The following is a 19042-nucleotide window of genomic DNA, read 5'->3' as shown; positions in this document are numbered from 1 at the left end:
ATGACCTGCACTTATTTGGCTCTGGCCCTGCTCACTGTTGGCATGCAGATTAAACTCTCCTCTCCCTGATGATGCAATCCTCAACATTAAAAAGAAGCGGGTGGTGCTGTGGGTTAAACCACAGAGCCTAGGACTTGCCGATCAGAAGGTTGGTGGTTCGAATCCCCGCGATGGGGTGAGCTCCCATTGCTCGGTCCCTGCTCCTGCCAACCTAGCAGTTCAAAAGCATGTCAAAGTGCAAGTAGATAAATAGGTACCACTCCGGCGGGAAGGTAAACGGCGTTTCCGTGCGCTGCTCTGGTTCACCAGAAGCAGCTTAGTCATGCTGGCCTCATGACCCGGAAGCTGTACGCCGGCTCCCTCGGCCAATAAAGCAAGATGAGCCCCGCAACCCCAGAGTCGTCCGCGACTGGACCTAATGGTCAGGGGTCCCTTTACCTTTACCTTTTTACCCCATCTCAAAAACCAAACACTGGAAGCAAATGTTTGAAGGGGTCAAAGTGGAAGTCTCTGTCCAGAAGCCCAAGTGTGGGGCAGCTCCCAGTGGCTGTCTGGGCAGATTGGCATCTTGAGGAGGCCACAATCCTTGGCACGACCCACTTCAAATTTCAGCCCTCCAGACGCAGGCTGAAATGGATATACGCTCAATGCCTGAGCCAAAGTCCACCTACATCTGTAACTGATAAAGTTATAGCTAGTTTTTATCCCAGATTGTTGTCTTGTCATATTTGTTCCCTCACACCATAGCTATTGCCTTCGCGCAGGGATTGGGGATGCTGTGGCCTGGCCCACAACTTCTTTCTGCTTATTTTAATTGTTTTATTTTATTGTTTTATACAGCTTGACTTACATATCTTAATTATGCAGGATTCAACTTCAGCATAAAATAAAGTGTTTTAAAATTATTTACTTTTATGTTAATGGAAAGTTGAAAGCACTTCTGTTGATGGAAAGGTGTCTTAAGTATCATCATGAAGATTGAAACAAGAATATTGAGAGGCCCCTTCAAGGGTTCAGCTTCTTAAGGAAGACTGGACCTTTGGAGATAGCGTACCTTTTAAAGCTCAAACCGGTCAGGAAATGAACAGAGACCAGACCAGGATATACGAAAGCAAAGTAGCTATAAGCCTGATCTTTATTAAAGCTGTTGCAACAGGGTGCTTCCCCCACACGCAGGAGAGAGGAGGAGGACCCAGGACAAAGGTGTGCAAGTCCTTCTATAGACCTTGAAATTTGCCCACCCTGTAGCCCAAGACCACCCCTCCGTACGTCATACATACATCACAGAAGGGGTGTGGCCTAAGACCACCCCCAATACATCATACGTACATCAGAGAAGGGGTGGACTACAACAGAAATTTGAGTGTGTTTTTATCTGAGTGTTGTTTTTATCCTGTCTGCCAGGTTACCTGATTGGATTACCTGGGCATCCTGGCCACTCTTTTGTTATGATAATTATTCAGTTCCTGAATCCAGGTCACAGGCTCACCCTATTCATATCTTAAATATGCCCTTAAAACAGGATTTGTGAGCAAAGAGACAATGGGGAGGCTCCCCATTTCCTTCGACCTTGTAGAGAAACATTTGAGGTCATTTGGGAGAGACAAATGGTTTCAGGACTTTTTCTGTGGGTCTCAGACATGTGGTCTATACATTTATGTATGTGCTTGCTTGGTACATTTATGAACATTTACTCTATATATATATATATATATATATATATATATATATGACCTTAAAATTCTTATAACAAGATAATACGAATTTCCCGACAGGGGCTCATGTTTCTTTCCTCCGTCATCTGGAACGAAACCAGCTTAGGTGTGAATTGCAACCAATCCTGGTGTGAACTTCCTATTTTCACTTGATACAGGGCTCACTGAAGCCGGTGGGAGTCTTTCAATTTATTAAAGTTGTTAGATTGGGCCTGGAGTGAGGATGGATCTTAGAATGGTTCCTCAGACCCAATTTTTCTGTACCCCCTTAGGAAACCAGTTGGAAAAGGCTGGATTGTTTGTACACAGTCGGACAGAGCCTAAAGTACCCTTCGGCTCCCGGAAAGGCTGTTTTGTGTGACGCGGTAGCGCTGTGCGTGAGAAAAATGAAACTAAATCCAAAGATGTTACGAGAACTTCTGTAGAATGTACCTATAATAGGACTGCAGGGGGTCCTTCTGCCAACGCATGTGCAAGCCTTAATAATTTTCCAAACTGCACCTGTCTTTGTTTGGCTCACAGTGGTTCCTCGATTTCAACCCAGTTACTTTTGTGGAGTGGCTATATAACTGCAGAAGTATCCAAGCAAGCATTTACTTACTTAATTTATTTAAACAATTCATGCTTTGCATAAGGCATTGTCATTAGCAACTCCCCTCTTGTGGTTCCTCGTGGACCACACACTTGCTAAGATCATTTTCAAACTCACTCCCAATGCTGATTTTCACTCCCAGCTTCTTCCCCATGCTGGTTTTCACTTGGGGAATATCAGAAATGGGGGGGCGGGAGTGAAAAATCAGCTTCAGAATCTGGCTGGGTTTCCCCAGTCACTCTGAGCTGCTCCCAACAGAATATTAATAATATATTTTTAAAAGCGATGAAAAATCAACCATTAAAAACTTCCCAAAACAAGGCTGCCTTCAGATGTCTTCTAAAAGTCAGGTAGTTCTTTATTTCCTTGACAGGGGACGCTGGTGGCCCTGTGGTCTAAACCACTGAGCCTGCCTATCAGAAAGTCGGCGGTTCGAATCCCCACAACAGGGTGAGCTCCCGTTGCTCTGTCCCAACTCCTGCCAACCTAGCAGTTCGAAAGCATGCCAGTGCAAGTAGATAAATAGGTATCACTGTGGTGGGAAGGTATACAGTGTTTCCCTGCGCTCTGGCTTCCATCACGGTGTTCCGTTGCACCAGTAGTGGTTTAGTCATGCTGGCCACATGATCCAGAAAGCTGTCTGTAGACAAATGCCAGCTCCCTCAGCCTGAAATCGAGATGAGTGCCACAACCCCATTGTCACATTTGACTGGACTTAATCGTCCAGGGATCCTTTACCTTGCCTTATTTCCTTGACATCCAATTTGAGGGCATTCCACAGGGTGGGCGCCATTACCAAGAAGACCCTCTGCCTGGTTCCCTGTAACCTCACTTCTCGCAGTGAGGGAACCAGCAGAAGACCCTCAGAGCTGGACTTCAGTGAACAATGGGGGTGGAGACGCTCCTTCAGGTATACTGGGCTGAGGCCGTTTAGGGCTTTAAAGGTCAGCGCCAAGACTTTGAATTGTGCTCGGAAACATACTGGGAGCCAATGTAGGTCTTTCAGGACCGGTGTTATATGGTCTTGGCGGCCACTCCCAGTCACCAGTCTAGCTGCCACATGGGGGGTGGGGGTGGGGAGGAGTGAGTATCAGCATCAGAAATAAAGGGGGAAAGTGAAGATACGCAGCCCTGTTTAGAGAAGCTTTTAATGTTTAATAGGTTATTGTATTTTAATATTCTATTGGAAGCCGTCCAGAGTGGCTGGGGAAACCCAGCCAGATGGGCGGGGTATAAACAAGAAATTATTATTATTATTATTATTATTATTATTATTACTACTACTACTACTACTACTAACCCCCTTGAGTAGAAGAGAGGGGTGTGGGTTGTTTCATAGCAGCCGTGTTTCTCTCAGGGAGGAGGGAGACGCAGCAAAGAGAGAGAGGAGACTGGTTTGAGTGCTTTTCCCATCAGCCACCTCTCTCACTGCTGCATCTCCCACTTCCCAGAGGGCAGTGGGAGGCAGCAATGCGCAGTGGGTGGCTGTGGGCACTGTGGGCACAGATGTGCTGCCCCTCCCAACTCCCCTAAGCTTGCTGCGCCAGGCAGCCTCCTCACCTTGCTTCATGGGTGGGCAGGCCCTGTTTCTGGGCTTTTTGTTCTATGTAGATCACTGTGTGCCTACTGGCTGGCCAAACCCATGAAAGACTTATGAATGGAGCTTTTACTAGTTAATTTGTCATTCATAAGCATGACTCAACAAAGCATATAAGGAGGAACATAGACATAGCTAGGTATTTCTCTCAAGATTGTTTTAAAGATGCTAAACAGAGCACCACTGAAGCTGGAGGCGTTTTCCCCAGTTTAAACGCTAGTTGGAATATGAATACAGTGGTACCTCGGGTTACATATGCTTCAGGTTACATACGCTTCAGGTTACAGACTCCACTAACCCAGAAATAGTACCTCGGGTTAAGAACTTTGCTTCAGGATAAGAACAGAAATCGCGCAGCGGCAGCAGGAGGCCCCATTAGCTAAAGTGGTGCTTCAGGTTAAGAACAGTCTCAGGTTAAGAACGGACCTCTGGAACGAATTAAGTATGTAACCAGAGGTACCACTGTAGACACTTCCATTCTCCAGCATTTTCCTTCCTGGTTTTCACTGTTATCTTGGGAACCATGCATGACTTGCCTACTACAGTTTATTTACCGCACTTCTAACACTTGGTTCAGGCCACAACGGTTTATTTAATTATTTGAAATATTTTAGCTTGCTTTTTCTGGGTTCATGTCCCTCCAAAGTAGCTTACAATCAGAACGAAAACAAAAGGAAGCAATAATGCGAAACTTTAAGCATAAAACTACTGTGCTGCAACACAGTTTGAGAAATCAGAATTGCAGAAATTATTATATCTGTTTTATTTCCCTCTTCCTTTTATATTTTTGTATAGGCAGCATGGGGGGATGTGGGTGGCGCTGTGGGTAAAACCTCAGCGCCTAGGACTTGCTGATCGCATGGTCGGCGGTTCGAATCCCCGCGGCGGGGTGCGCTCCCGTCGTTCGGTCCCAGCACCTGCCAACCTAGCAGTTCGAAAGCACCCCCGGCTGCAAGTAGATAAATAGGGACCGCTTACCAGCGGGAAGGTAAACTGCGTTCCGTGTGCTGCTCTGGCTCACCAGATGCAGCTTGTCACGCTGGCCATGTGACCCGGAAGTGTCTGCAGACAGCGCTGGCTCCCGGCCTATAGAGTGAGATGAGCGCACAACCCTAGAGTCTGGCAAGACTGGCCCGTACGGGCAGGGGTACCTTTATAGGCAGCATCTCCCCTCCCCCCCTTTACAGACAGTGGCTTGTTTGCATCAGGAGACTCCCCCCCCCCAGCAGGGGTCTGAAACACAAGTTTTCATGAGCTTTGAATTTTCAGCAATTAACTGGATGGTATCTGGCATGAAAACAAATTGATTAGCAAGCTAGCTGTTAGGGAATCCATTAGTAATGGTGGAATTTAAGTTATTGCAACCCCAGCTGCTTTAATTTAGTATGCAGGTGCTTTAATGAAATATTTGTGACTTTAAAAAATGGTACAGGTGAAGATTTTAGAAGGGAATGTTCATAAAATGGTGTGTTTTCTCCCGAAGTGGGTGCAACATTCTTCATTTGAACACAGACGTATGGTTATTGTTGGCCCACCCATGAGGCAAGGTGAGGCAACTGCCTCAGGGGGCAGGATCCACAGGACAGCAGATCCAGCCTCCAAGGAATGCATGGGCTGTGCTCCTGCTGCTGCTGTGGTAGCAAAAATGGCTTGGGCACGCTCCTCAGCAGCCCCACGATTGCTGCCTCTACAGTGCCCTCTTGGTGATTAGGAGGTGCTACTGGTTAGGACTGGGTTTTCAGTTATCTGGTTTTCAGCATCGCAATACATCATGATATACTGATATATCACAAGGTCTGAAATAAGGATAGAGCTGTGTAGAGGCATTGGCTGGCTTCACAGTTTTCCCCACAGTGTGATTTTTGCATAGCACGCACACACACATCCTGATTCGTGATATATTGCCAGGCCAAAAAGTCTAAAACTGATATCACGATATGGACTTCAAGCAGGTTTTGGACGATATATCACCCTGGCCTAACACATATCATGATTTGCAATATATTACCAGGTCAAAAATTATGAAACCGATATCATGATATAGATTTCAAGCCAGTTTTGGACAATATATTGATATATCGTCCAGCCCTACTTCTGGTCTCCTCCCACTCCTTGGGAGGAAATGGTGGGGGTTACCCTCTGGGGTCTCCAGTACTCTGTACCCGCCCAGTGTGATTCAGAGCAGGTGTTTGATTCCACCTGAGGGGTGGATCATCATCATCATAATTTTATCATTTATACCCCACCCATCTGGGTGGCTTACAACACATACAAAAATGTAAAACATTAGACATAAAAAATTTCCTGATGCAGAGTTGCCTTCAGATGTTTTCTAAAAGTCAGGTAGTTGTTCATTTCCTTGACATCTGATGAAAGGGCATTCCACGGGGCAGGCGCCGCTACCGTTAACCACTTTGAATACCATTGACAGCAAGATAGAGCATAAATTGAAGCCTAGTCCATCCTGGTATTACTTTAGAATTTAGTAAAGGTTTGGAAATCTTATGAATCAAGCTGGAAAATAAATCCTGTTTTAGATCAACTGCTTTCTTGAAAATACTAACAATTCTTTTCATGAGCAAAGCTATGACTAGTAGTCGTAAAGAAAAAAGGGTGTAATGATCTATGTTTTAATCTTTTCCCATTGCATTTTCCTTTCAATAAGTGGACATAATCTTTATTTTGACAAAAGACACACCAAGAAGGAGAAAGGGGGGGGGGGGGAGAACAACACACAGGAAATGTTAATAGACTGCAAAGGACATAACACAGATTTCTGATTTAATAAAATAATTCTGTTAGACTGGGAGAGGAAATCCTTCATATATTTATTAATTTTTGAAGCATTGAGTAAGCGATGAATAAAACATTATCTGACATTTAAATATGCACAATGTAAGTAAGGAAATGATTAAAAATATTCAAATTTGAAATGAAGAGATGCCAGCACTAATTGGTCATGCTTGGGCTATGGAAGTGCATGCGCTCAGTATTTGCAAGTATTGACAATTTCTTTCATAACTGCTTAAGAGAGAGAGAGACTGTGCAGCATGCAAACCCACCTACAGGTCATGAAGGCCGTAGCAGTCTTCCGCTTGTCTTCCTCAACAGCTGGTATTCCGGGACATGCTCCCTCTGCTAGTGAAGTCAGAACATAGCCATCATGGCTAGCAGCCTTGCAATACATATACTTGTCTAATCCTCTTTTACAGCTATGCAAACTAGTAGCCATCATTACATAGTCTGGTAGAGAATTTTACTGCTGAACCATATTAATGAGTTGAATTAATTTTATAATGAAATGATTTTAGAATGGTGTAGTATTTTATTGTTGTTAGCCACCCTGAGCTTGGCTTCGGCTGGGGAGGGCGGGATATTAATAATAATAATAATAATTATTATTATTATTATTATTATTATTATTATTATTATTTGGGCTGTGTGAATAAGCAGTTTCTTTAACTGTCCCAAATCTTCCATCATTCATCTTCATTGGATGGCCTTCAGTTCTACCTCTCATCTTGTTGTATTCCCTTTAGCTGAGGAAAAGGTTGTGGAGACAATATGATGGATGGGACATTCAAGTAGCCTATGATAGTGCGGCTTTTCTTTTGATTGTTGAATGTGTAGTCCACCTTTCCATATGTAAAGCTCAATAAAATACATTGCCAACAAGGGTCTTGTGACACCTGAAAGACAAACAGATTAGTCCATGAAAGCTTGTGCTATATATGTTTGTTGACCTTCAAGATGATACACTGGTTGCTGTTTTTGTTTGCTCCATCTAATACTGGTATATCCTACCTGGCTCACTGAAGCTAACAGTAGACCTACGCTTGACCCAGCAAGCCCTAGGCTCCTTCCTAGTTTGTAAGCCATGTGACTTAAGTTTCTTTTTGCTAAGTCTGGAAAAGTAAAATATTATACATTTCCCCAGTCTTTAATATGGATAAATTCTGGCATATTGTACAGCGCTATGGTAACAATTACAGAGAAATGTGAAGTTCCGTGAGCACTTCAGAAAGAACTGTAAAAAGACTGGGTATCTCGTCGTGGCATACCCTCCAACATGATGCAGGCCAAACCTGGGACACCATCTGTTGGGCCTGAAATCCTGCGCGAGATCACAGACCTTGAAAAAGCACATTTTTTGGGGGGGTGAGATCTCAGCTTGAAATCACGTGAGAGCAAGGTGCCCAAAATGGCTGCCGTACTCTCATGGGATGTCCCAGTTTGTCCGGGGCTGTTGACGTGTATGTCATGGGTATGCTGAGATATATGAGCTGAATTGTGCTGCTTAACTCCATAGACTCTATGAAGCAGGCCTGTTTTGCCTGAACATATGGAAGAATCTTCACTCAACGCATGATGAAATCCTCTGAAAGCGAATGGCTTTGGATTTTATTTTCACACAGCAGTTTAAAAAATCTCTTTCTGAAAACACTGGAATGAAATGGATGGTTTTATTTTGAAGGTTGCTGAGAATAAACCAGTTTTCACGGAACAACTCACCCATGAGAAACTCTCTGTTAGAGGAGTTGTCTGTGTGTCCAAATTTCTCTTTGTGCAGTGACACCATAAGACCTGCAGCAAAGTCCCAGTGCTTGAAGATATGTCACAAACCCACAGAGACCCAGTTCCCTGGGATATTTTCTCCTCTTTGAAAGACCTATGAATAATCATGCAAAAATTTATATATTTCTTCTATATACTATGTAGTTGTTTTTCACCCTCCTTTCTCCTTACAGAGAGCTTCTTATTTTTGCTGTTTCTATAATATTGATTAAATTCTCTGTCCCCAAAGACCTCATAATACTAGAGAAAAGGATATTTCAGAGAGCTGGAAAACAGTCACGTAAAAGATAGTGAAGTAATATTCTCATATTTTCTCTCACACATCCTGTCTTTTATAAATAGGCTTTGGCTTTCTTCCCTTCATGCTTGGCTAACAATCTGAAGTACATTTTGTTAACTCTCTTTTGAAAAATAGCACTGTCCATTACAGACTTCCCTTCATTTACAGTTATGCGGAGCCTAAGACAATTCGCAAGGATTTAAACCTGAAATGTATTAGTAACCAAATTGTAAAGCAAGGACTCTTCGCAGGGAACATGTCTAGAATGGATCATGTATATGCCAAGGAAGGAGAAGAAATAGCGGAAAACAGGAGTCAACCAACCGTGATCTTAAAAAAAAACAACTATGAGGAAAGAAAGAAACATTTTCATCCCGCTTACAGTAGCAAACTAATAATAAAAATTTATTGTCGAGCCTTGCCATCAGGTTGGACACTGAGCAGACCTTTTGCAGAGAGCTGATTTGATTTGGCGACCAAATTTAACCTGACTGATTTAGATACTTATTTGGTTTAAGCCATGTGGTCTCCTTCAGCTGAGCGTGTGTCCTACTCATGTTCATTAGCTAAGAAATGTCTTGCTGAAGGAAACCAGGTTCAAGATACGCTAAACATTACTGTATTCCTTAACAGAGGCAAAGTTTAAATAGTGTTGCAGAAGGAACACTAGTGAGCTGAAGGAGGGCAAGTGGGAATGCATTTGTTGTACCACCCTCCAGCTCTGGCCAAAGGACGGAAGTGCCTGGCCCCACACCAGCCAAGGATGCCTCCATACCTGAAATATTCCAGAGACCTTATTCCCTGACCCCTGTAAAAACTTCCAGGTCAAGCATGGTGGCTGCTCTGACCTACTAGGAGATTTGGTCATAGGACTGCTTTCGACCCCCTGTCCTATCTCACCCCATAAAACCACAACTAAAAAGGGAGTTTCTCAGATATAAGGCGACTTCCTTCTATGCACCACAGTTGAGCATTTTGGTAGTGATGGGCAAGATTTCCATGTTTCTATTTGTTTCCATGACTAAACACCTGATTTGTTTCACTATTCATTTGGTGATTCATATTAGTTGCATTCTTCATTTGTTCAGTTCTCATTCATCTAATTACATTTGTTTTCATCTGCATTGTTGTTTTTTTCTTTGTTCCTTTAATGCCAGTAGCAAAAGCAGAGCTGATTTCCATAGCCAGCTGCTGGCAGCCTTCACTTGGTTTCCCCAGAATGCCCCAAGTTTGTCCCCCTTCTTTTGCTTCAACCTCCCACAAAAATATTGGTGGGAAGTTTTGAAAATGAGAATACAGGGCTGTTGTGAAGAGAACTGAAACCGTGTTTGAATGTAATGATGATGATGATGAAGATGTCCATCTGACTGGGTTGCCCCAGCCACTCTGGGCAGCTTCCAGAAAATTAAAACGTCAGACATAGTAAAACATCAAACATTAAAAGCTTCCCTATACAGGGCTGCCTTCAGATATCTTCCAAAAGCCAGATAGTTGTTTATTTCCTTGATAGCTGATGGGTGGGCGCCACTACCAAGAAGGCCCTCTACCTGGTTCCCTGTAACCTCACTTCTCACAGTGAAGAAACCACCAGAAGGCCCTCAGAGCTTGAGTTCAGTGTCTGGGCTGAACAACGGGGGTAGAGAAGCTCCTCCAGGTATACAGGGCTTTGAACAATGGGAATGCTAAGTGCTGCAGTTTAAATACCAGGTGTTGCGATTTAATGTTCGGAGATCTGAAAGGCCTGGTTCCCTGCCCCAAAGCAGGATGCTGTGCAATCCAAACCACTGAGCTGGAGCATATTCTCCAGGGAGTTGACAAAGCAGATCATTCCAAATGACATGAGTGGACGAACCAAACCAAGAAGGCAAACATGGATGGCTGCTCTTCCAGTAAGGAAGCTATTTCCCAAACCTGAATGCTCTTTCCTGGGCAAAAAAGGAAAACCAAAGTATAATTCCTCTTTATAAGCATTTGTGCCAAAAAAAGAGACTTCTGGTGGCGTTCCAGTTTTCCCAGTCCAATGTAATATGCTTTCATGCCTGACAGTTACGAGAATATATGCAGGCTGAAGGGTTGCCAGACTTTTGTTTCAACTCAGGCCGGAAGAATCTCAGGGAGATGAATGGTTTCTCTTTTAAACAGGAGTGACATGGAAAGCAACAAGCTGGTTCCGTAGCCTTGTTCCTGAGCCTGACCACAGCACAGATGAGATGAAGGCTCATCTCATTGTGAATCCAGGAAGCCACAAGTGCGATGGAATATTTCCAAAAAGGACCCAACCTGGGGAAAAAATCTCTAGAACAGGCATAGCCGTCATTCAGGCTCTCCCACCTCTCAGATTTAATTGATTAGATGCAAGGAGACATGGGTTATATAATTTTTCTTACCCTTTCAGCCATACTTAATTTGCACTCCCACATTAAACAGACTTGGGAAGATGCAGCCATTAAAACCAGCAGGCCATTGGGCTGAAACTCCTGATAAAAAATCTCATCACATCTCGTCAAGGTCACACTGTTTTGTAGTCACTCCAGCTCCGACTGTGGTGAGCTTTTGTGAAAATATCCATAGTTTGATAGTAAATTGCTTGGTTGGTTTGAATCTGTTGGCAGGTGATTTCCAAAGGTATATCTTAGTGGATTTTTTTTTTATACATGGTGCTTTTCCCCATTAATTCACACAACTGGTTGAGGAGACTGTAGACCAAGAGTGGGGAATTTTGTGCTCTTCCAGATGTTACTGGACTACGGCTCTCATAATCCCTGACAGTTGGTCCTGCAGCCTGAGGCTGATGGGAGTTGGAGTCCAATGCCATTTAGAGGGCCACAGGTTCCCCATTGCTGCGGTAGACAAAAACCTCATTGATGTAGTCAATATGTACATAACTATCTCATACTACTGATTTTGAAAATGGCATGGTAAAGGTAAAGGGACCCCTGACCATTAGGTCCAGTCGTGGCTGACTCTGGGGTTACGGTGCTCATCTCGCTTTATTGGCCGAGGGAGCTGGCATACAGCTTCCGGGTCATGTGGCCAGCATGACTAAGCCGCTTCTGGCGAACCAGAGCAGCGCACAGAAACGCTGTTTACCTTCCTGCCGCAAGTATTTATCTACTTGCACTTGCGTGCTTTCGAACTACTAGGTTGGCAGGAGCAGGGACTGAGCAACGGGAGCTCACTCAATCACAGGGATTCGAACCACTGACCTTCTGATTGGCAAGTCCTAGGCTCTGTGGTTTAACCCACAGCGCCACCCGCGTCCCAAAAATGGCATGAGCGTGTATTAATTGGCCATGTTTTCTTATACTCTGTCAGTGGCCACAAAGTTGCATACCATTGCATCTGTTGGTGTGGTTTTTTATGATTATGAAAGTTAGCAACATGAAATATTCTGGGGTTAACCCAAATGAAATGAGATGCGTTTTACTACAGTGAAACGTGTGGGCTCATGCCTATGCGCATGCGCACGCACACAACACTCTTTCACATCTTTATCTGACTTCTTCAGAAATGCAAGCCAGAGTATTCCTGACCATCTGGATCTGCGGCTATTGATACCGGTTTAAATTAACATCGTACTGGATTCTGAGCATCCATTCATTCGCTAAGGGAAATAACAGAAGATTTGACGTAAGAGGTTTCATTTTTTATTGTTTTCCCCCTTTCCCTTAACAGATGAGGATAGGGATTCACTCAGGATCTGTTCTGGCTGGAGTTGTTGGTGTGAGAATGCCAAGATACTGTCTCTTTGGCAATAATGTCACCCTAGCAAGCAAATTTGAGTCGGGAAGTCATCCTCGTCGCATCAACGTCAGCCCGACAACATACCAGTAAGTACTCAACAGCCTTTCTTTGCATACTCTGCTCTAACTATGCATCCCATGATCTTCTTTTAACCTTCATGTTTTTATTCCTAAATGTATTATTATGAGAGAAATACATGAACATCTGGAAATAAAACACTATGTCCCAAAATGGCAAAAAGAGAGAGAAAATATTGCATATTTCCGAAGGATAGAAGGTTAGCTGAAGGATAAATTAAGAAGATGTTAAATTAACCAACAGAGGATTTGTAGGTGGGTAGTATGGACAGGGAGTTGGCAGGCAATCCGTAACTTCCAGGTGTTTCTGTTTAGATTTTTATTGATTTAATTATAAAGATTTCTACCTTTGAGTGTGAGGAACCTGAGGCCTTCCACATGTTGCTGAACTACAGCTCCCATCAGCCCCAGCCAACATGCCTGATGGCCAGGAATGCTGGGAAACGTTGTTCAGCAACATCTAGAGCACCAACGGTTCTGATTTATGCACTTGCTTTCAGGTGAGGACATTGGCATTTTCTTCTCTGTTTTTTTAAAAAATTGACAGCAATTTGGAGGCATGCAGCTTTCTCAGCCTTCAGCATTGTTCGGCTGCTCGTATGATTTCTCTTTTTAAGCAGCACCAGGGCTTACGCTGTATTTATACTTTCCCGTTAGTCTCTACGTAAAGGAAATTTTATGTAATTGTCTGCACTCAGGACGCGAGGCATTCGCCACGCTAGAATACAAAGCAGCTAGAGACTGGTGTTTTTAAAAACTCATTAAAAACAGGTGGAAGAAATGAAGCAAGCTCACTTCAGATAAAAATCATGCAACTGGGGAGGAAGCGCGGGTGCTTGTACAAAAGGCAGGCATGTTGAGCAGACTTTTGACGGCAAAATAGGCAGGGACGGATCGTGATGGATGAAGAGCGGCAGAGCAGAGACTTGGGAATACAAAGTAGTTCTGGACATGGTCAGGAGAAATCGAAGCCCATCTCTGCAAATGCTCTTGTCAGAATCCACTGCAGTACTGACTTGACAATCTATCTGAAGGAGAATAATCGGGGTCTAATTTCCCTAATGCAATTCTTGTACAGGCTGCTTTTGTTCTGCTTTTGCTTTGTTTTTTTTAATTGTTGCTTTGATACTCAAAACTCCCTGTGTAAATTGGTATTCGACAGCTGGTCCCCAGAAATCAGAATGTGATTTAGGATATTGGAATGTGGCTTACAATGTGAAAACAATTATTTAAACTGTAGCTTGTTACCTGGTTGAAGAAACTGTCAGTTAATCAGAAGCCACCTGAGAACCTTTGACTGGACGTGCCAGGATTGCACGTACTCCTCCTGAGCTATGACCCTTCCTTCACCCGTCCCCACTGTCCTCCGATAGGGCAAGAACATTCTTGCCAGCATGCAAGATCATTAGCCAACCGAGACCCAACAACCCAGCCAGGACGCCTTCGTTATTTCTGTACAGTACCCATGACTCATGTGGCACGAGCCATCTGGTGAATTCTGGCACACTTTCACCATCTTTTGGCGTTAACAATCCACTGGCAAAACCTGAAATGCAGTTTTTGACTTTTGACACATTGTGCGGCAGCTTTAATCCCTTAAACGGTGAGACTCTGAACCTGACCTCGGTGGAAATTGAGCAGTATAGAAATAGTTTTAACGAAGAAATGTTAGTCAGCTGGAAAGGAGGAAAGAGCCATTTGGACCACCTCATCCAACAGACAAACACAACAACAACAACAACAACAACAACAACAACAATTTATTTATACCCCGCCCATCTGGCTGGGTTTCCCCAGCCACTCTGGGTGGCTTCCAACAGAATATTAAAATACAATAGTCTTTTAAACATTAAATGCTTCCCTAAACAGGGCTGCCTTCAGATGTCTTCTAAAAGTCTGGTAGTTGTTTTTCTCTTTGACATCTGGTGGGAGGGCGTTCCACAGGGCGGGTGCCACTACTGAGAAGGCCCTCTGCCTGGTTCCCTGTAACTTGGCTTCTCGCAATGAGGGAACTACCAGAAGGCCCTCGGCACTGGACCTCAGTGTCTGGGCAGAACGATGGGGGTGGAGATGCTCCTTCAGGTATACTGGGCTGAGGCCGTTTAGGGCTTTAAAGGTCAGCACCAACACTTTGAATTGTGCTCGGAAACGTTCTGGGAGCCAATGTAGGTCTTTGAGGACTGGTGTTATATGGTCTTGGTGGCCACTCCCAGTCACCAGTCTAGCTGCTGCATTCTGGATTAGTTGTAGTTTCTGGGTCACCTTCAAAGGTAGCCCCACATAGAGCGCACTGCAGTAGTCCAAGCGAGAGATAACTAGAGCATGCACCACTCTGGCGAGACAGTCCGCGGGCAGGTAGGGTCTCAGCTTGTGTACCAGGTGGAGCTGATAAACAGCTGCCCTGGACACAGAATTGACCTGTGCCTACATAGACAGCTGTGAGTCCAAAATGACTCCCAGGCTGCACACCATCATGGTGACGATGGCAGGAGATGTGGTCTCATGAAGCAGGATCAGCACTGACAGACTCCAAGGTCTGTACAACAGTTTTGTTTTTCATCGCGGTACTATTTAGCATTCCTGAGCCCATGGCTTACGTGCAGAGGACCCAAGGTTCAACCCCTGGCATCTTCATGGGTTTTTTGTGTTTGTTTTTTTAAGGATTTTGTAGTAGCTGATTGGGGAATTATCACTCCCTACAATCCTGGAGGCTCACCAACAATCTAGTTCAGGGTTTCCCCAACTTGGGTCTCCAGCTGTTTTTGGACTACAGTTCCCATCAACCCTGACCACTGGTCCTGCTAGCTAGGGATGATGGGAGTTGTAGTCCAAAAACAGCCCAAAAATTTGGGAAACACTGTGCTAGATTATTCTGGGCTAGCTGATTAAATAGTGTGGCCTGCATAAGTCAGGATCCTATGTTCCTAAGAGGTGCAATCGGATGCTACCATTCAGCAGGAAGGGCTTGCTTCTGTGCCTGGGTTGTTGCAACTGTTTCAAGTGTTTGTTTCACAGAAAACAATGCATTTTGCTGTAAAGCAAAGGGAGCAGAGCTCATTAAAGTGGATACACTGGAAGACTTGATGTTGAAATGCCTCCTCTTCACTAATATGTGTACAATATCTGTGCAATACTCTGGCTACCTTTGTAAACAACCCGTTCCTGTGCACATTAAAAAGGGAAAAAAGGAAGACATGATGCAAGGAACAGCTTTACTAAATGGCCAGCCAGCGAGCTGTGAAACTGAAGTAATTGCTTATTTTAGAGATAATTTCTCTGGTTTTTGAAAACTGCATGAATAATGAATTTGTCCAATGGAAAGTAAAGACTTTTCTCCTTATAATGTGGTAGGGGGAGGTGGTGGAGAGAACAAGCAGATGTAATCCATGATTACTGTGACATTTACAAAATCTAAATAACCAACTTTTGGGGGGAGGGGAGAACAAATGGTTAGTTAGTTAGATTAGTTAGTTAGGATTTGTTTTGTATTCTGCTCAGAAGGACATTTGAACATGTGAAGCTGGTTAGACAGAGATTGTTAAATGGTTCCCACTTCCAAGGCTGGGGATGCTTTGGCCGCCCAGATGTTGCTGAACTACAACTCCCATTGGCCCCAGCAAGCATTTCCTATGACCATGGATGATGGGAGTTGTAGTTCAGCCCACCCTTTCCCCATGTAAGAACTCTCTGCCACCAGATAAAGGGAACTTTATTTCAACAAGGCTGCCCTTTATCAGTCAGCCTAAAAGCTTCCCTTGGGTCATCCTGAAGCTTCTCCAAGTAGCATAGTTTATGACCAATACAGGAGAGACATGTTTTGTTGCAGTTGGGGCAGATGACCTATAACCCTCCAATAAGTAGACATAAAAGATTAGCATTCCCATATAATACACAAGTCTATAAAAACAGAGTTCATGCAAACAGCCCATATCAACAAAGTTCTTTCCTATTGGTATAAGGCTATCAGTAGCTGCTAGCAGGCCCTTGCAGTGGGAGGCAGCCAGGTACACTTACCCTGGGCCTCCACAACCCATACCTCCCAACCGAATGGGGACTTCCTCCCCAGGCCTCAGACAAGTTCTGCATAGGTCTGGCTGCTAGTTATGGTGGCTGTTTGCTGCCTCCAGTATTAGAGGGGATATTCCTTTGGACACCAGTTGCTGGAGAAGGCAGCCATACTTGCGAGCTTTCCCTGTGGAATCCTATGAGGTACTGGACTAGTAGGGCCTTCGGTCTGATCCAGTAGGGATGTTTTACGCCCTTACAATGGAGCAGTAAGAGAGAAAAAGGGGTGTCCCACCCACTTCTAACTCCAGCCACTTTGGGCTCCATCCTCACCCACTGCTGGCATGTCTGCGCCCACATGTTGCCTCCAAAAGATTTCTCCTTAACAGAAGAAGAAGAAAATCCCAAGATGTGGTGGCAGTAACTAGTTTTGATGGTTCTAAAAGGCAACAACAACAACAATAACAACAACAACAACAACAATTTATACCCCACCCTCCCTGGTCAGAGCCGGGCTCAGGGTGGCTAACACCAATAAAATTATAGTAAAAACATAATAGGGGAAAAAAACAATTTAAAATACAGGTTAAAATGCAATTTAAAATGCAGCCTCATTTTAAAAGTAGCCCATAGATCAAAACCATAAGGGGAGGGAAACATAAGGGTCAGGCTGAGTCCAAACCAAAGGCCAGATGGAACAGCTCTGTCTTGCAGGCCCCGCGGAAAGATGTCAAGTCCTGTAGGGCTCTAGTCTCTTGTGACAGAGCGTTCCACCAAGTCAGAGCCAGTACTGAAAAGGCCCTGACCCTAGTTGAGACCAATCTAACCACCTTGTGACTTGGGACCTTCAAAATGTTGTCATTTGTGGACCTTAAGGTCCTCCGCGGGGCATACCAGGAGAGGCGGTCCCAAATCCATGGGTAAGTCTATCCGTAGCTGTTAGTCATGATGTCTGGTTGCAGCTTCCAGATACCAGCTACTGGCAAGCAACAATGGGAGAGAGCTCTTGCCTTCATATCCTATTTGTTGGCCTTCCCAGAGGCACCTAGTTGGCCACTGTAGGAAGCAAGATGCTGGTTTCAATGTACTTTTGGTCTGGTGCAGGAGGGATCTTATTATCTTCTTGCAATTTATGCCTGTGTGCAGGGCTGGAAAAATCACAATCATATTTCTGGATGATCTGTTATTTTTCCAGTCCCACCTATGACTCAAGCAGGCTGATGCTATAAAAGCATGGATGTTTATTTCTAACCATAACCACCATTCGGATTATAAATGTTACATTATACAAAGCCAGAGATACTATTTTTTTCCAGATGAGAAGCTGCCTTACAAATGTGCATTGTGAGCCGTCATCCCGTCAGCTTTCACATGGTAATCGCATTTCGGAATGATCTTTGTGAGCTTTCGGCACCCATAGCCTGCCTGTGATAGAAGTAAGAGTTTACAAATCTAAATATAAGATTTGCTGTCACCTAGCAACAGCGCTGAACTTTGGGTCGGCCTGCTCCAAGCTACACCTGTCTGGAAAGAAAGTCAAGATGTAAAGATAGGAGGATTTGCATTAGTTGTTGTTGTTGGGTTTTTTTGTAATCTTTTCAGAATAAAAAAAAGTCCTATTTATTCTGGAAACATCTGTGTGTCTCACACCTGTTTTCTTGTTTGCGCAATCTCTAGGTCCAGCTCGGCAAACACATGCACAACGCTGGCCCTCTTCAGGTTTTATGGAAATTTAAACAAATGGGGGTGGGGATGGACAGTATGCAGAACATGTGGGAAGCTGCTGAAGATACAACACACTCTTAACTTTAGACACCTTCCAACTTGTGGAAGACGACAATGCAATGAACAGGGCAGGGCTCATGTACTCACCCATACTGTCTCTGCACCACCACCAATTTACTAGACTAGCAGTAGTTTAAAAGAGATTTAAAATATTCACCCACCTGCACTTAAGTTGATTCAGAAAATCGACACTCCTTCTGGAGTGGCGGAACCACATGTGATAAGAAACATGTGTTGCATTCCTCCTCCCTCTCTGAATCATGTAATGCACTTTACCTCGTGTCGTTACTACTACTACTACTATTTGCATCTGTCTCGAGACCATGGAGGAGTGCATCTTCGTTTAATTAAATTTGTATACCGTTCTTCATCCGTAGATCTCGAGGCGGTTCACAACATAAAATTACAATATAAAAAACATGCATAGTAAAAATGAGAACAAAAACAGACCAATAGCTCCCTCTCCTACAACACATTTTAAAAGGGCATCGGATGTCAATCAGTCAAAGGCCTGGTTGAAGAGGAACATTTTCACCTGGCACTTAAAGGTGTATAATGGAGGCGCCAGCCAAAGCTCCTTGAGGAGAAGAAGAAGAGTTTGGATTTGATATCCTGCTTTATCACTACCCGAAGGAGTCTCAAAGCGGCTAACATTCTCCTTTCCCTTCCTCC

The 19042-nt window shown here is 44.1% G+C and overlaps 1 protein-coding gene across 2 annotated transcripts in view; it reads left to right on the top strand.

Annotated features, from left to right (window-relative positions):
• Positions 1-19042, top strand: part of GUCY1A2 (guanylate cyclase 1 soluble subunit alpha 2) — a 146737-nt gene that overhangs the window by 110307 nt on the left and 17388 nt on the right. For both annotated transcript variants that reach the window (XM_081002045.1, XM_081002046.1), the window contains exon 7: positions 12435-12589. In XM_081002045.1, coding sequence (XP_080858171.1) covers positions 12435-12589 — 155 coding nt within the window. The remainder of the gene's footprint in view (positions 1-12434; positions 12590-19042) is intronic.

This window comes from Podarcis pityusensis, assembly GCF_964106645.2.
Source record: "Podarcis pityusensis genome assembly, chromosome: 4".
Lineage (NCBI taxonomy): Eukaryota > Metazoa > Chordata > Lepidosauria > Squamata > Lacertidae > Podarcis > Podarcis pityusensis.
This window is presented reverse-complemented; position numbering and strand designations above follow the sequence as displayed.